Source organism: Dryobates pubescens, chromosome 17 (genome assembly GCF_014839835.1).
Source record: "Dryobates pubescens isolate bDryPub1 chromosome 17, bDryPub1.pri, whole genome shotgun sequence".
Lineage (NCBI taxonomy): Eukaryota > Metazoa > Chordata > Aves > Piciformes > Picidae > Dryobates > Dryobates pubescens.
The window spans coordinates 10,181,013-10,197,090 of NC_071628.1; the positions used below are offsets into that span (position 1 = coordinate 10,181,013).

Here is a 16,078-nt window from a genome sequence, read left to right on the forward strand (position 1 = left end):
TATATCACAGAATTGTTTTGATTGGAAAAGACCTCCAAGCTCATGGAGCCCAGCCCTTACCCCAGCACTGCCAGGTCACCACCAAACCATGACCCTCAGCATCACATCTCCACAGCTTTGAAACCCCTCCAGGGATGGGGACTCCACCACTGCCCTGGGCAGCCTGGGACAGGCTTTCACAACCCTTTCAGTGAATAAATTATGCCTCAAGTCCAACCTAAACCTCCCCTGAGGCAAGTTGAGGGAGAAGAGACCAACCCCCACCTGGCTCCAACCTCCTTTCAGGGAATTGTAGAGAGCAATGAGGTCTCCCCTCAGCCTCCATTTCTCCAGGCTAAACCCCAGTTCCCTCAGCTGCTCCTCACCAGACCTGTCCCCCAGACCCTTCACCAGCTTCATTGCCCTCCTCTGGACACCTTCCAGCCCTTCAATGTCCTTCTTGGAGAGAGGGGCCCAAAACTGACCCCAGGATTGGAGACAGCTCCTGGTACAGGGGGACAGTCCCTGCCACACTGTTTCATGACACTTACCATGATGGGGACACCCCATGGGCTGCACATGTTTGGTCCTGAAGAGGGTTGCTTCTTCCATCACAGAGGGGCCACCTCCTGCACTCTCAGGAGCACAGTGACATCCTCCTTGCCCCGTTGGTCACCAGCAAGGAGCTGCAGGGCTTTCCTGGCTGCCACTATCGTGCACAACAGCCCCCATAAGCTCTTCCTGCCCTCATGAAGATCTCCCTGCACTGCAGTCATATTTGAGTTCCTTGTCTTAGCATGGAGTAAGACAGATGTCCCCAGCCTTGCCAGAGCCTCACATGGAGGCATCTGGGCGCCCAGTGGGCTCTGATGCTCCCTGAGAGCCATCTAAGGGCATGGCCAGCCTTATCCTCTCTGTTCACAGCTGGATGCAGCTATCAAACAAGAGGCACATCTACAAATAAGCTGTGTGACCATCAGTTAGTTGGCAGCCTGGGGCCAGAGCTGGCTCTAATTAACTCCCACCGCCCTCCATGGAAGCCGGGGAGATGTTGGAGATGTTTGCTTGGGCTTGATCTGTTCCATCCTGGTTAAAAACTCCTCTGAGGATGGTTCTAACATCTCATCTCTTCTGGGGTTACTCACATTTGTATCTCCAGCCAGAACATGACCACTCACAAACACAAATCCACGCCTTCACTGCTCTGGATGAACTTCACGCGAGAGGAGATGGAAGCTCCTCGTGCCCCTGACACAGCTATGAGCCTCTCCAGCCTGCATTAATGTTGAGCACTAAAGATCCTTTAAAAGCCAGGGGAAAGGCTGGGGTTTATGCTCATGCCTTCTCTGGGAGCCTCTGCCTGTGGATTTCCACATCTGTGATTTCCTGCCATGTGAAAGTTTGGTTCCTCTGCATGGTCTGGCAGGAAATGTTTGTATTTCCAAGAGGCCTTTCCTGCTCTGGGCTGCAGCCAGAGCCTTTATGTCATCCCCAACCTAGGGGTTTAACTTTCCTCTGCTTCCTACACATCTAAGTGATTATTTTGGGCCAGCCTTGGCTGTGCTGTGTGGCTCCACGGCTCTCATCACCCAGCCCAGCATGGAAATTGTCCCCAAAAATAGCTGGACTCACACATAGCTGATTGAGCAAGCTAGGGAGATCCTAACTGCTGGAATGCCCCCCAGCCTTCAGATGCAGGAGGGTCCTGCAGATACTGAAAAGGAGCTGTTTAATCCCAGAATCCCAGCGTGGTTGGGGGATGGATTGACCTCCACAGATGGAGATCACCTCCCTGCTCAAGCAGGAGCACCCACAGCAGCTTGCCCAGGATCACAATGGTCAGGGGGGTTTGGAAGCTCTCCAGAGAAGGAGACCCCACAACCTCTCTGAGCAGCTGGCTCCAGGGCTCCAGCATCCTCACACCAAAGACTTTTCTCCTCCTCTTCAGATGGAACCTCCTGGGTTCCAATTTGTGCCCAGTGTCCCTTGTCCTGACACTGAGCACCACTGACAAGAGTCTGGCCCCAGCCTCCCCTGGGGCAACTTGTGGCCATTCCCTCTTGTCCTGTCCCTTGTTCCTTGGGAGAAGAGACCAACCCCCACGTGGCTCCAACCTCCTTTCAGGGAGCTGTAGAGAGGCAGAAGGTCTCCCCTCAGCCTCTTTTTCTCCATGCAACAACCCTCAGCTCCTCACCAGACCTGTTCTCCAGACCCTTTGCCAGCTTCTCTGGACATGCTCCAGCCCTTCAATGCTCTTCTTGGATTGAGGGGCCCCAAACTGAAGCAAATATTCCAGGTGTCATTCCACCAGACCCCAGGATATGGGACTGGTCCTGCTGGTGACTCTATTGCTGTTCCAGGCCAGAATGCACCACACACACTGGCTCACCTTCACTCCTCCATAGAGCTGGTGATGGAGATGCTGCTTGCCCTCCAGGTACCAATTCCTTAGAGAGCCTGGGTGCTTTTCACACCAATGTCCACAACTGCCACCACGTCCTCCACAGGCAGCTTTGATCCTAAGCAGCCTACACAGGCTCTTGAGGAGCATGACCACCTGAAGAGAAGACACTGAGCTGCCAGAAGGGGCAGGGTGGACACTCACCTGTCTCAGAGCTCTCACAGTCCTGTGGGTTGCACTTCTGGGTGCTCTCAGGCCAGGGCTCGTGGTCACAGAGGCTGCTGTCCTCCTCGGCCAGCCCTGTCTTGGTGTTGATGCACTTGACCTGGCGCCGCTGGATGCCCCCGCCGCAGGGAGCCGTGCACTGTGGGAGGGGGACAGACCCATCAGCACCAGGGGAGGCCTGTCCCCATGCTCAATAAAGCCACCCCCCAGCACACAGCAGCACCAGACCCCAGAGATTCATAGGGCAGCAGCCCCCAGTTTGGGTTTGAGGGCTGGGTCTTTCACAGAGCGCATTGGGTTGGAAGGGACCTTCAAAGGGCATCTTGCCCAACGGCCCTGCACTCAGCAGGGACACCTCCAGCTACAGCAGGCTGCCCAGGGCCACATCAAGGTTGACCTTGAATGTCTTCATGGATGGGGTCTCCACCACATCTCCAGGCAATCTGTCCAATATCTCACCACCCTCATTGTGAAGAGCTTCCTGCTAATCTCCAACCTAAATCTCCCCTGCTCCAGTTTCAAACCACTGCCCCTTGCCCATCCACCACAGGCCCTTCTGAACAGTCCCTCCTCAGCCTTCCTGTAGCTCCCCTTCAGATATTGAAATGCAGCTCTAAGGTCTCCCTGGAGCCTGCAGAGAGAACAACCCCAACTCCCTCAGCCTATCCTCATAGGAACAGTCTTATCAGCCTCACCACTCAGCTTGGTGTCATCTGCAGACTTGCTGGGGGTGCCCTCAGTCTCTCTGTGTCCTTGGTAGAAGATATTCATAGAACCACAGAATCAACCAGGTTGGAAAAGACCTCAAAGATCATCAAGCCCAACCTATTACCCAATACCTAACACCTCCTGACATCTAAAACATGCCTTCACATCAAATCCTTTTTTGAACACCTCCAGGGATGGTGACTCCACCACCTCCCTGGGCAGCACATTCCAGTGGCCAATTACACCTTCTGGGAAGAACTTTCTCCTCACCTCTAGCCTAAACTTCCCCTGGCACAGCTTGAGACTGTGTCCTCTTGTTCTGCTGCTGGTTGCCTGGGAGAAGAGACCAACCCCCACCTGGCTACAACCTCCTTTCAGGAAGCTGTAGACAACAATAAGGTCTCCCCTGAGCCTCCTCTTCTCCAGGCTAAACAATCCCAGCTCTCTTAGCCTCTCGTCACAGGGCTGTGCTCCAGACCTCTCCCCAGCCCTTCTCTGAACACATTCAAGTGTCTCAATGTCCTTCTCAGTTTTTAGGAAGAGACTGGATGGGGTGCTTGGTGCCAGGGTTTAGTTGATTAGATGGTGTTGGGTGAAAGGTTGGACTCGATGATCTCAAACGTCTCTTCCAGCCTGGTCTGGTCTGGTCTATTCTATCCTATCCTATCCTATCCTATCCTATCTTATCCTATCCTACTCTACTCTATCCTATCCTATCCTATCCTACTCTACTCTATCCTACCCTATCCTATCCTATCCTACCCTATCCTATCCTATCCTACCCTATCCTATCCTACCCTATCCTATCCTATCCTACTCTTAAACTGAGGAGCCCAGAACTGGACACATTGGACAGCACTTTCCCCCCTGCCACTGTTTCTCGCATTTTGAGCCAAAGCCCCCCAGAGAGGAGCCACCTGCAGCCTCTGGTGCCCACTCACCTCTCCCCAGGAGCCCACCACCCAGGTGGTGCAGGGGTGTGTGTTGCAGGGCCGGGTGGTGTTGGGTCGCAAGGTCTCCTCGCAGCGCCCCAGCTCCGGGCAGGTCACCAGCCGCTGCTGCTCCCCCCCGCCGCACGCCTCCGAGCACTGCGGGACACAGCCCGCGGGAAGCCATCAGCTCCACGCAGGACACCCGTGGCCAGGCTGCTCAGACACCCTCAGGCACACGCAGCCAGCCGTCAAGTGGAGTCCCCACTCCACGGCCACCAGCAGGCGGCTTCCCTGGTGCTTGACGCTCGGCCGGCAGGTCCTGCAGAGGCAGCAGGAACCTCCAGACCTGCTGCCAAGGATCTGCTGACGTTTGGCAGGTGTGGGAAGAGGCCAGCTGAGCCCACTGCCTCCTGCTGCCAATCACGGAGTGGTTTGGGTGGGAAGGGACCTTTCAAGCTCAGTCTTACCCCTCTGCAGTCAGCAGGGACAGCTGCAGCCAGAGCAGGTTGCTCAGAGCCCCAAACAACCTGACCTGCAGTGGATCCAGGGATGGGACATCTCCCACCTCTCTGGGCCAGGCTCTAACAGCCCTCAGTGCCAAACATTTCTCCCTTTCCTCCAGGCAGAATCTCCCTCTTTGAGTTCAAACCATCACCCCTTGCCCTGTCACAACAGGCCCTGCTAAAATGACCATGGGGGCTCCTCACTGCAACCCACCTGGCCACCCATTGCCCAGCTACTGACCACTTGCTCTGGGCAAGCAAGTGCTGGCCAAACTTAGTTCCAGGGAGAGAAGAAAGTCACCTGGGGATGTTGCTGTTGATAACACACCATCCTGAGAGAAAACCCCACTGTGATGTCAGGAGTAAAGGGTTGCCCCTCCCCAGCAGCCCCTACCTCTCTCCAGGAGGAGGTGTACCAGTCCAGACACGGTGTGCTCTGGCAGGGGAGCTGCTCTGGTGGCTTGTAGAGGACAGCCTGGCAGTGGAAGGGTCGTAGGAGCCTCTGGTCTCTGGTGTCAACACAGTGCACATCCCGAACCTTCACCCCCCCGCCGCAGCTCCTGGAGCACTGGGAAACGACACGAGCATCACACTGGGAAAGGGTGACAAGGGCCAATCCCTCCAGCAATGGCAGGTGACCTCAGAGATGATCTGGCCTGGATTGGTTGATACTCAACATCTTTTCACCTTCTTTCTCTAGTCCAAGCTAGAGAACAGTCCACGCAGCTCTGAGTCTGCCATTCTGAAAGCTACTGCAACAAATTGTTCCTGTGTTGGCAGCTGGTGATCCTCAGGCCACCCAGAGCAGAGAAGGTTGGTCCTCACCACTGAACCTACTGGATTCACCCAACCCAACCACCAACACCCCATGGTGGCACAGGGTGGCCAGAACATATTCAAGAGACCTTCTTCAGACTTTCTCCCTTCCTTCAGAGACTTTCAGCCACTCTTGGCTGAGCTTTTGCAAACTCCTGGCTTTGCAAGCAGCCCAAGAGCAGAGCAAATGAGAAGATTACAGATGGAGTCACAGACTGAACTGGGTTGGAAGGGACTCTCAAAGGTCATCCTGTCCAACCCCCCTGCACTCAGCAGGGATACCTCCACCTAGACCAGGCTGCTGAGGGCCACACTGACTCCTGAATGTCTCCAGGGATGTGGCCTCCACCACAACAGAGCAACCTGTTCCAGTGTCTCACCACCCTCACTGTGAAGAGCTTCTTCCTACTGTCCATCCTAAATCTACCCTGCTCTAGCTTCAAACCCATGGGGGCTCAACCCCACCCCACAAGCTTACTGTGGGATGAAGATGTTTAAACTCTGTGGCTGCTGCCAATCTACACCACGGGGCAAGAGCACCCCCCCAAAAGCAGGTACAGCTCCGGCCGTGGGGCAGCCACCACCTGCCTTCAGTTCTCCAAGGATGTTCTGGGCCCTCCCCACCCTTCAGAGGCCCCTTTACCTTACTCCAGTTGCCCACACGCCACGAGGAGCAGGGTCTCAGGGAGCACCTCCGAGCCGGGACAGGTTTGTCGGCCATGGCACAGCCATCGTCGCTGCCGCTGCTGCAGCGCACGCTCCTCCAGATCGCGCCCACGCCGCAGGTAGCTGAGCACTGCAACACACCAGCAGGCTTCCTGCTCCTCTCCTCCCCCCCTGCCCCCTGGCCCTGATGCTCCGTGGTAGCCTCTGGCCGAGGATGGAGCCTGGTGGCCCAGCAGAAAGGTCCCTGAGGGACTCGGCTCATCACCGCCTCCATGGTCATCAAGAGGGGTGCCAGGACAACTGGAGGCAGGGCTGTGGGGTGATGTGGAGGAGCTCTCCCAGAGGATGTGCCTGGCATTTCTGGGATGAGGAATCAGCCCCATGGAGAACTTCTCATGGTGAGAGGTTTCCCTCAAACCAGACCTACATCAGGGAGGCCTTGGACTGGGGGAAGGAGGAAAATCCTCCTCCATAATCCATTTCATAGAATAACAGAACTGTGTTGGTTGGAAGAGACCTCATGGTGGAGTCCAACCATTCCCCTAGCACTGCCAGGTCACCACCAAACTATGGCCCTCAGCACCACATCCCCACAGCTTTGAAACCCTTCCTGGGACAGGGACTCCACTACTGCCCTGAGCAGGCTGGGCCAAGCTTTGACAACTCTTTCAGTGAACAAATTGTTTCTCATGTCCAACCTAAACCTCCCCTGGGGCAATGTGATGCCATCTCCCCTCATCTTCCCATTTGTTCTCTGGGAGAAGAGACTAACCCCCACCTGGCTCCAACTTCCTTCCAGGGAGCTGTAGAGAGCCAGAAGGTGTCCTGGACTCAACACATACCTCACTCCAGTTCCCGACCTCCCAGCTGGGCATCACAGTGGCTGCCATGGTGGTCAAAGGCAGAAGCAAAGCCTCCTCCTTCTCCATGTCTTCCTCCTCCCAGAACAGTGGTGGGACAGGGCTGGGCTGGGGTACCTCATGCTCCCCATCACTGAAAGCAAAAGTCTGTGGAGCTGCCCACAGTGAGTGGTCTGCTGGCATGGTACTGCTGAGCAGGGCTTCATGGGATGTCTCCTGTGCATGGGGTGACACCAGCTCTGGGTGGTGGGACACCCCCAGGGTCCACCACACTGAGGGGGACTCAGAGGGTGATTCTCCCAGTGGGTAAACAGGAGGGCTGTGAGCTGGGCCTGTGGGCATGGCTGGCACCAGGGCATCTTGCTGGGTGAGCCCACTGGAGGTGAGCTGGGTGGCAGGTCCAGGCACAGCAGGGGACAAGGACATTGCAGATGGAAACGCTGCGGTGGCCACCAGGGGGGTTGAAGTCAGGGTTGTGGTGGTGTGGAGCTCTGGCTGGTGCCCCACGGGGCCCCCATCAGCACCCATGGGGTAGGGACTTGCAGCAGGATATGTGCCTCCGGCACTGCTTCCCTTCTCCCATCCTGGTCCCTGTGGGGTGGGGAAGGACAGATCTGCCCTCTGTGTCCCACGGGCTCGCTCGTTGGCCACCCACATTGCCTGGGTGCCCACTGTCCTCTCCAGCATCTCTGCCCACCCTTCCTGCTTCGTGGTCTTGGGGGCAGCACCAGTGAGGACAAGCCCCATTTCCCTTGAGTCTTCATGGCCTGTCCCCACAGAGCTGGTGCCCTCGTGCTCCTCACTGCTGGTGCCACCCGCTCCCCCCACGCTCACACGCTCCTCACCACTGCTCCCCGGCTGTGCGGCAGATGTGGCTGTGCCAGAGCTGCCCCCACCAGTGGGCAGTGGTGGGGAGAGACCAGCTGGGTAAGGAGCCCAGGGAACAAGGTCATGGGCTGTACCATCCTGCCCAGGACCTGTCCTTGTTGGCACAGCTGCACGGGGTTCCTCCAGGGGTGGGCGGTCGTGGCTGCTGGCAGAGCTGTGCCTCGTGGTGCTCTGGGTGGCTGGGTGGTGCTCAGAGTGGGGCACGAACGTTGTGTCCTCCTCACCCATCAGGTTAGGGATGGTGTGTCTGGGAGCAGCTGTCCCCACATCCTCATGGACCACACTCAGGTCATTCATGGCTAACCCCCCAGGCTCTGTCTCTGCTTTGCTGGGTGTGGGAGCAGAAGCGTTTGCTTTGCTTGCCACCAGCAGGTCCTTGCTTGCTTCTCCACTTGGCTTGACATCAGCAGACACCTCATGGGACCTTTCCACATCGTTGGGGCTCAGCTCTGGCTTCTGGCCCTCACCTTTGGTCTCTTTCTCTGTGAAGGGATAGTAAGAGAGATCCTCATGGAAGTTGATAAAGTTGTAGTCATAGTAAAAATCATCTACAAAGACATTTCCCTGCCTGCTTGAGAAGTCCTCCTCAGGGATGACATTGACGTCATTGGACTCAGGAAGGGTTGGGATTAAAGGGTTAAACTTAGGCATGTGGTTGCTGGGGATGTAATGGATTTCATTAAAGATCTCCCTGCTGGAGGAGCCACTGCCAGACCAGTCCACGTTGGCACTGTCCAGCTGCTTCTGGCACGGTGGCAAGGAGCAGATGTTCTCCGTGCTGGGTCTCTCCGCAGGGTCACAAGCGGCTCCGGTGCTGTTGCTGCAGTAGACAGGGCGCCTCTGTGTCCCATTGCCACACGTGGTGGAGCACTGGGAAGGGAAGAGATGGAGATGTCAGGGATGGGAGCACGGGTGAGGGCAGGAGGAGTGGAGAAGAGGCTGGCAGAGGTGCCACAGTAGTGCCCATGTCCCTTGCTGGTGATCCCCTCTGAGATACTGAGTGGATGCCTGACCGTCCCGTTGGTGTCGGGGGAAGGTCCCACCAGCCCTGTGGGTCCTGAGACACAGAATCACAGAATGGTTTGGGTTGGAAGGGACCTGAAAGTTCCAACCCTCTGCCGTGGGCAGGGACACCTCCCACTAGACCAGGTTGCTCAAAGCCTCATCCAGCCTGGTCTTAAGCACTTCCAGGGATGAGGTGTCCACAGTCTCCCTGGGTAACTTGTTCCAGTGACTCATCACTCTTATAGTCAAGAGCTTCTTCCCAATGTCCAACCTAAACTACTGGTCAAGAGTAGGCTGAACACAAGCCAGCAGTGTGCCCAGGTGGCCAAGAGGGCCAATGCCATCCTTGCCTGGATCAGGAACAGTGTGGCCAGCAGGAGCAGGGAGGTCATTCTGCCCCTGCACTCAGCACTGGTCAGGCCACACCTTGAGTCCTGTGTCCAGTTCTGGGCCCCTCAGTTTAGGAAAGATGTTGAGGTGCTGGAAGGTGTCCAGAGAAGGGCAACAAAGTTGGGGAGGGGTTTGGAGCACAGCCCTGGGAGGAGAGGCTGAGGGAGCTGGGGTTGCTTAGCCTGGAGAAGAGGAGGCTCAGGGGAGACCTTCTTGCTCTCTACAACTCCCTGAAGGGAGGTTGTAGCCAGGTGGGGGTTGGTCTCTTCTCCCAGGCAACCAGCACCAGAACAAGAGGACACAGTCTCAAGCTGTGCCAGGGGAAGTTTAGGCTGGATGTTAGGAAGAAATTCTACACAGAGAGAGAGATTTGCCATTGGAATGGGCTGCCCAGGGAGGTGGTGGAGTGCCCATCCCTGGAGGTGTTTAGGAAGAGACTGGATGGGGTGCTTGGTGCCAGGGTTTAGTTGATTAGATGGTGTTGGGTGATAGGTTGGATTTGATGATCTCAAAGGTCCTTTCCAATCTGGTTAATTCTATTCTATTCTATTCTATCCTATCCTATTCTATCCTATCCTATCCTATCCTATCCTATCCTATCCTATCCTATCCTATCCTATCCTATCCTATCCTATTCTATATTCTATTCTGTTCTTCCTTGCTCTAACTCCTGCTCTACCCTTCCTGTGTCATTCTCATCTGTGGCTCAGGGTCCCTTCTACCAGGAGTGAGGAGCAGGAGGTACCAGTCACACCAGTAAGCAGTGTGACTACCAGTCAGATGTACCTCCAGGGCTGTCTCCCTGCTAGAGGCTATCCCAGTACAGGGCTGGTATTGCAGGGCACTTTGCTCAGGGTGCTCCTTGACCTCCACTCTAGCCAGGAATGATTTTCCCAGGGGATGGCCAGTGTGGAGGCCATTGGGCAAGATGATCTCATAGGTCTTTCCTATGACCTATCACCATGAATTACATCTCTTCTTCTAGAAGAGAACTTTCTGAAGCAGGGGATAATAAGATGGGTGTTGTCCTAGTAGGGAAAAGGCAAAGGTCAAGATAGAGCTCTGTGGAGTTCCTCCTCCTCCACCACAATGGCTCCTTTGAGACTGCTCAGTGTAAGAGGAACCCCCAAGCTGGAAAGAGGGACAACAACATTTTCTGCTGGCTAAGTCAATCCTAGGGCTGGTAACATCACATGTGGGCTGCTGCAGCTTGTGGTGACATGCACAGAGCATTAGTCATGGGCATCAACGAGCCTTGTGCAAGCTGGCCAAGGAGAACAAAGGGTCAACAAGGCAAACAAAGCCAACAAAGGGGATTTCTGCTGAAATCACTGCCCTTTGGATGAAAATGGATGGGCTGAGGAGAGGGCTTGATGCACAGCCACCAGCACGTGGAAATGAAGAGGTTAAGGTGGACAGGCAGAGCTGCCAGGCTGGCCAGGGCTCCCCTGGAGACATGCTCCTCAGACAATCCAGGCTCCTGCATTTTGAGCCTTCCCCATCTTTCCTCAGTCCTCCCGAGGGCCAGGTGCCTCAGTGTCACCTGCCCTGCTCCCTCAGCTGGTCCTGGTGGGTTTCTAGGTGAGTGCCCACCTTGTGGGACTTCTCCTCCCTGGCAGGGGCTGCCTAGATGAGATGCTGACCCAGCAGCCAGATCCTCTGTGCTGTGGCTTCCCCAGCTCTGTATCCCCTGGCCAATGCCAGGTAGGAGCAGAAACAACCCCAGAGGTCAGTAAGTCCAACCATTACCCCAGCCCTGCCAGGTCACCACCAAACCATGACCCTCAGCACCACATCTCCACAGCTTTGAAACCCTTCCAGGGATGGGGACTCCACCACTGCCCTGGGCAGGCTGGGCCAGGCCTTCACAGACCTTTTGGGGAAGAAATTGTTCCTCATGTCCAACCTAAACCTCCCCTGGGGCAACTTGAGGCCATCTCCTCTCATCCTCTCATTTGTTCCTCAGGAGAAGAACCTGGCTCCAACCTCCTTTCATGGAGCTTTCATGGAGCCTCCTTTTCTCCTGGCTCAACAAGCCCTGGTCCCTCAGCTGTGCCTCACAAGACCTGTTCTCCAGCCCCTTCACCAGCTTCATTTTGGATAACAAACAATACTTCTGACCACACTGGGAGCTTCATTGGGAAGTCCCTCAAGCTGGATATAGATGGATTTTGGGTCTCCTTCTGAAGGCACCGAGTCCCAGTGGTTAAGCACTTTGTTGGACTGCCCAAACCACAAATAACCCCTTTGGCTTTGTGGGCTGCCTGAGTGCTCCTGGTGCCAGACAGGCCCTGCCCAAGGGTCTGCAAGTCCCCAAAAAAAGCAACAGTCCCTGATGATTATCACTGAACAGAAGGACCACACTTCTGGGAAGCTCCCAAGCCCCTCAAATTTCAGAGAAACATAGGATGGCTTGAGTTGGAAACACCATCAAGCTCCAACCCCCCTGCCATGGCTAGGGACACCTTCCACTAGATCAGGTTGCTGAAAGTTTCATCCAACTTAGCCTTAAAGACTTCCAGGGATGAGGTGCTCACAGCTTCCCTGGGCAACATGTTCCAGTGCCTTACCACCCTCAGATTGCTCTCCTTACTGCTGGTGGTGGAAATGGAGAAGGATGTGGCCTCTTGATTTAAATGAAAGGACAGAAACCAACAGACATCTCAAACCCTCAAGCCTCTCAGATCTGTTGATGTCCCCCACCACAGGGTTTGATGTGACAGATTGGGCTGGCTCCAGGCAAGGCATGGAGATGCAATCCTTAGCTCTGCTTTTAAACTCTTGCAGCTGTTCCTCAAGCCCTCCAATTGTGGCTTTTGTGGGCCCCTGGAAAAATATTTCTGCCCAGCTCTCGTGCAGCCTTCAAACTCTCTGCTGGCATTTTTATCCCATTTGTTCCTTAGCAACAAGCTCTGCTCCCAGGAGATCTCATTTCTCTCCCCACATTTGTCTTCAGAACAAACACTTTTCGAAACCACTGCTGAGATGAGCAACTGTGATGTTTGCTGGTTCAAACCTCAACCCATGGTTCAGCTGATCCAGAGAAATACAGAAATGAGCACAGGCCACAGAGGGGTGACCACAGCACTGCATCTAGGCTGGGGCTTTGGGGGGGCTCTCCTTCTCTTTTACATCAAAAATGCTTACAAAATGTGATAGCCTCCTTCCATTCCCTGAGAGCATCCCAGAATCCCAGCATGCTAGGGGTTGGAAGGAACCTCTGGAGATCAGCCAGCTCAAACCCCCTTCTGCTCAAGCAGGGGCACCAACAGCAGCTTGCCCAGGAGCACAAGGGCCAGGGGGGGTTGGGAGCTCTCCAGAGAAGGAGACTCCACAACCTCTCTGGGCAGCCTGCTCCAGGGCTCCAGCACCCTCACAACAAACAAGTTTCTCCACACGGTCATCTAGAACCTCCTGGGTTCCACTTTGTGCTCACTGCCCCTTGTCCACCGAGAAGACTCTGGCCTCATCTTCTTTCCCTCTACCCTTTATCTCTTGCTGAGCACTGAGCAGATCCCCTCTCAAGCTGCTCTTCTCCGGGCTCAACAGCCCCAGGGCTCTCAGCCTTTCCTCCTCACAGAGATGCTCCAGGTCCCTCAGCACTTTCTCAGCCTCCACTAGACTCTCTCTAGTAGTTTCCTGTCTCTCTTGAACTGGGGAGCCCAGAGCTGGACCCAGGACTCCAGCTGTAGCCTCAGTAAGTAGAGAAGAGTAGAGAGGGAGGAGAACCTCCCCTGACCTGCTGGCCACACTCATCTTTGTACCCCCCAGGAGACCATTTGCCTTCTTGGCCCCAAGGCCATATGTCTGGCTCATAAGCCACTCACCACTGTGAGGGGTCTCTGCCTCTGCCCACCCCTGCAGCGGAGACGGGACAGCTCTGTCCTAGCACCAGGGAGCTGGTGCCCACTGGCCAGCACACCCATGCCTGACTGGCCTCCAACACCACATCCTTAGCTGGCAAGAAACTTCTTTAAGGCTTCTGCCAAAACAAAGAGGAAGACTTGTGCTGGGAAAAGTGCTGGAGGTCTTTTGGTTCTGCCCTTCTTGCATGAAGCATGGAACATGGCCATCACCCTGACTGAGCAAGGAACAAGGTTTGGAGAAGATGAGGCAGAGAGCTCAATGCTCCTTCCTCACCCTAAGACCTCCTCATGCCATGAAATTCCCATCCACATGAGCTGCTGTTACACCATGGGCCCATGTAACCCAGCTATGAATGGTCCTTGCAAGCTGGAGGACACCCATCGCTGCTGAGCAGGTTGAAGATGTCCGGGAGGACTTTATCCCAGCTCCCCCCAAGCTTTGACGAGACACTAGGACCTCCCCAGTGCTCCTTCTCACCTCAGACCAGTTCCCTACTGCCCACTGGGAGGGACAGGGGACCTCTGGATGACAGGGGGCGGTGGCATCTGGCTTGGGGAGGTGCTGGCAGTCAGCGTGCTGCAGCGCCCTCTGCTCGTCCAGCCCCACGCTCTGGATGCACAGCACCGTCCTCCTCAGCAGCCCCGACCCGCCGCAGCTGGCCGAGCACTTCTGCCACTCTCCGACCCACCACCTGGGGAGAGGCCAAAGGGAAAGGTCTCAGCTGGAGCCAGTGGCCAGGAGCCAGCCTCTGGCCTCTGCCCCACCACACTGAGCACTGCAGGGGTTAGCACCACCAACCAAGAGGCAGTCGGGGACAGGAGAGGTACAGGAGATGCTCCTGCAGCCTGTAGCCATCAGCAGGGCTCTGGGTCATGGGGCAATGAGGATCCCAACTCTGGCTTCAGCTCAGGGTTAGGGTGCCCAGAACAAAGGTCAGGGATCCCAGAATCCCAGCATGGTAGGGGTTGGAAGGGACCTCTGCAGATCACCCACTCCAACCTCCATACTCAAGCAGGGGCACCCACAGCAGCTTGCCAAGCATCACAGTGACCAGGTGGGATTAGAAGCTCTCCAGAGAAGGAGACTCCACTCCTCTCTGGGCAGCCTGCTCCGGGGCTCTGGCACATCCAGGGCTGGGTTAGTGCCCATGTCACAGGGGATGCTCATTTGCACAGCAGCAGAGGGGCTCCAGGCCTTGCTAGGATGATGCCTTCCATGATACTCATGGTCTGCAGATAAACATCACACTGCAGTGCTCGGGCAACCATGGGCTTTGCTCCCATGGACCAACACAGGGTCTGGGAGCCCTTCTCAAGCACAATGGAGAGGAGATATGTGCACATGTCCCAGTGCAGCTGCAGCAACCAGGGTCCCAGCAACTCTTCAGGGCAGGGGTTGAAGCTGAAGAGCTTTGCTGAGAAGGGGTGAGGGCAGAGCCATCAGACCTGGCTGGGCAGGGCTCCTCACTGCAGGTCCTCTGCTTGTCATCAGGGCGGGTGAGGGCATCACAGTAGCGCTCCTCCACGATGCCAGCCAGCTTCTCCACGCAGTGCACCACCTGCCGCTGCACCCCTGGGGACACGGGCAAGGGCTGGGCTGGGGATGGGCACCAACCTGCCTGACTCACTCCTCTGCTTCCCCTCTGCTCTGGAAGCCAAGCACCCAAACCTTGCAAGGTTTCACGTGCAAACAAGTGCCCTCAGCTTCTGTCCTCCTCACTTTCCCATGCCACATAGAATCATAGAACTGTTAGGGTTGGAAGGGACCTCAAGGATCAGCCAGTTCCAACCCCCCTGCCATGGCCAGGGACACCTCACACTACAGCAGGTTGCTCAGAGCCACATCCAGCCTGGCCTTAAAAACCTCCAGGGATGAGGCTTCCACCACCTCCCTTCCAGTGTCTCACTGCCCTCACAGTAAAGAATTTCCTCCTAACATCCAACCTGAATCTACTCATTTCTATTTCAAGACCTGAAGCCCAGCAATTCCCAAAGCATCCACACAACCCCAGGGATGCTCTGCCCGCTGTGCTCCTGCAGGCTGAGCGAGCAAGGCCTCACCAGTGCCACAGGTGGCCGTGCAGGTGGTCCAGGAGCCGAAGCGCCAGAGGAACTCAGCCTGCTGGATCTCGTTCTGGCTGTCCGCCGGGCGCTGGATGGTGTACTGGTACCGCACCCCCGGGTTGGTCTCCTGGAACAGCAGCTGTGGGCACACAAGGGGTGGTCAAGGAGGTGGCTAGTACACAGCCTCACAGGATGTTAGGGGTGGGAAAGGACCGCTGACCATCATCAAGTCCAACCCCCGCTGCCAGAGCAGGGCCATAGAATCCAGCACAGGTCGCACAGGAACACATCCAGGTGGGTCTGGAAAGTCTCCAGAGAAGGAGACTCCACAACCTCTCTGGGCAGCCTGCTCCACTGCTCCCTTACAGTAAACTTCTTCCTCATGTTGAGGTGGAACTTCCTGCGCTGCAGTTTACATCCATTGCCCCTGGTCCTATCACAGGGCACAAGTGAGCAGAGGCTGTCCCTGCCTTCCTGACACCCAGCCCTCAGGTATTTATAAACCCTTCTTAAATCCCCTCAGGGCAGTCCAGGTTGGCTGTTGCACCCCAGAGGCTCTTCAGGAGGTAACAACCTGCCTAGCATGGCCATGAAGACATCATTCCACATCCAGCTCCACCCCAAGGCTGCTTTTGTCCCCTGGCACTCCTGCTGGTGATTCACAGATTTATTCATAGAATGGTTCAGGTTGGAAGGGCCCTTAAAGACCATCCAGTTCCAAACCCTGTGCCACGGGCAGGGACACCTTCCACTAGATCAGGTTGCTCAAGGCTTC

General features: G+C 55.9%; 1 protein-coding gene across 1 annotated transcript in view; it reads right to left on the minus strand.

The window, feature by feature from the left end:
- ADAMTS7 (ADAM metallopeptidase with thrombospondin type 1 motif 7) overlaps positions 1–16,078 on the minus strand; it is a 49,820-nt gene that overhangs the window by 7,864 nt on the left and 25,878 nt on the right. The window contains exons 16-23 of the mRNA XM_054169207.1: positions 15,301–15,442; positions 14,686–14,812; positions 13,718–13,931; positions 7,073–8,848; positions 6,208–6,360; positions 5,143–5,316; positions 4,255–4,401; positions 2,585–2,744 (exon numbers count right to left, since the gene is read on the minus strand). Of these exons, the coding sequence (XP_054025182.1) occupies positions 2,585–2,744; positions 4,255–4,401; positions 5,143–5,316; positions 6,208–6,360; positions 7,073–8,848; positions 13,718–13,931; positions 14,686–14,812; positions 15,301–15,442 (2,893 nt within the window). The remainder of the gene's footprint in view (positions 1–2,584; positions 2,745–4,254; positions 4,402–5,142; positions 5,317–6,207; positions 6,361–7,072; positions 8,849–13,717; positions 13,932–14,685; positions 14,813–15,300; positions 15,443–16,078) is intronic.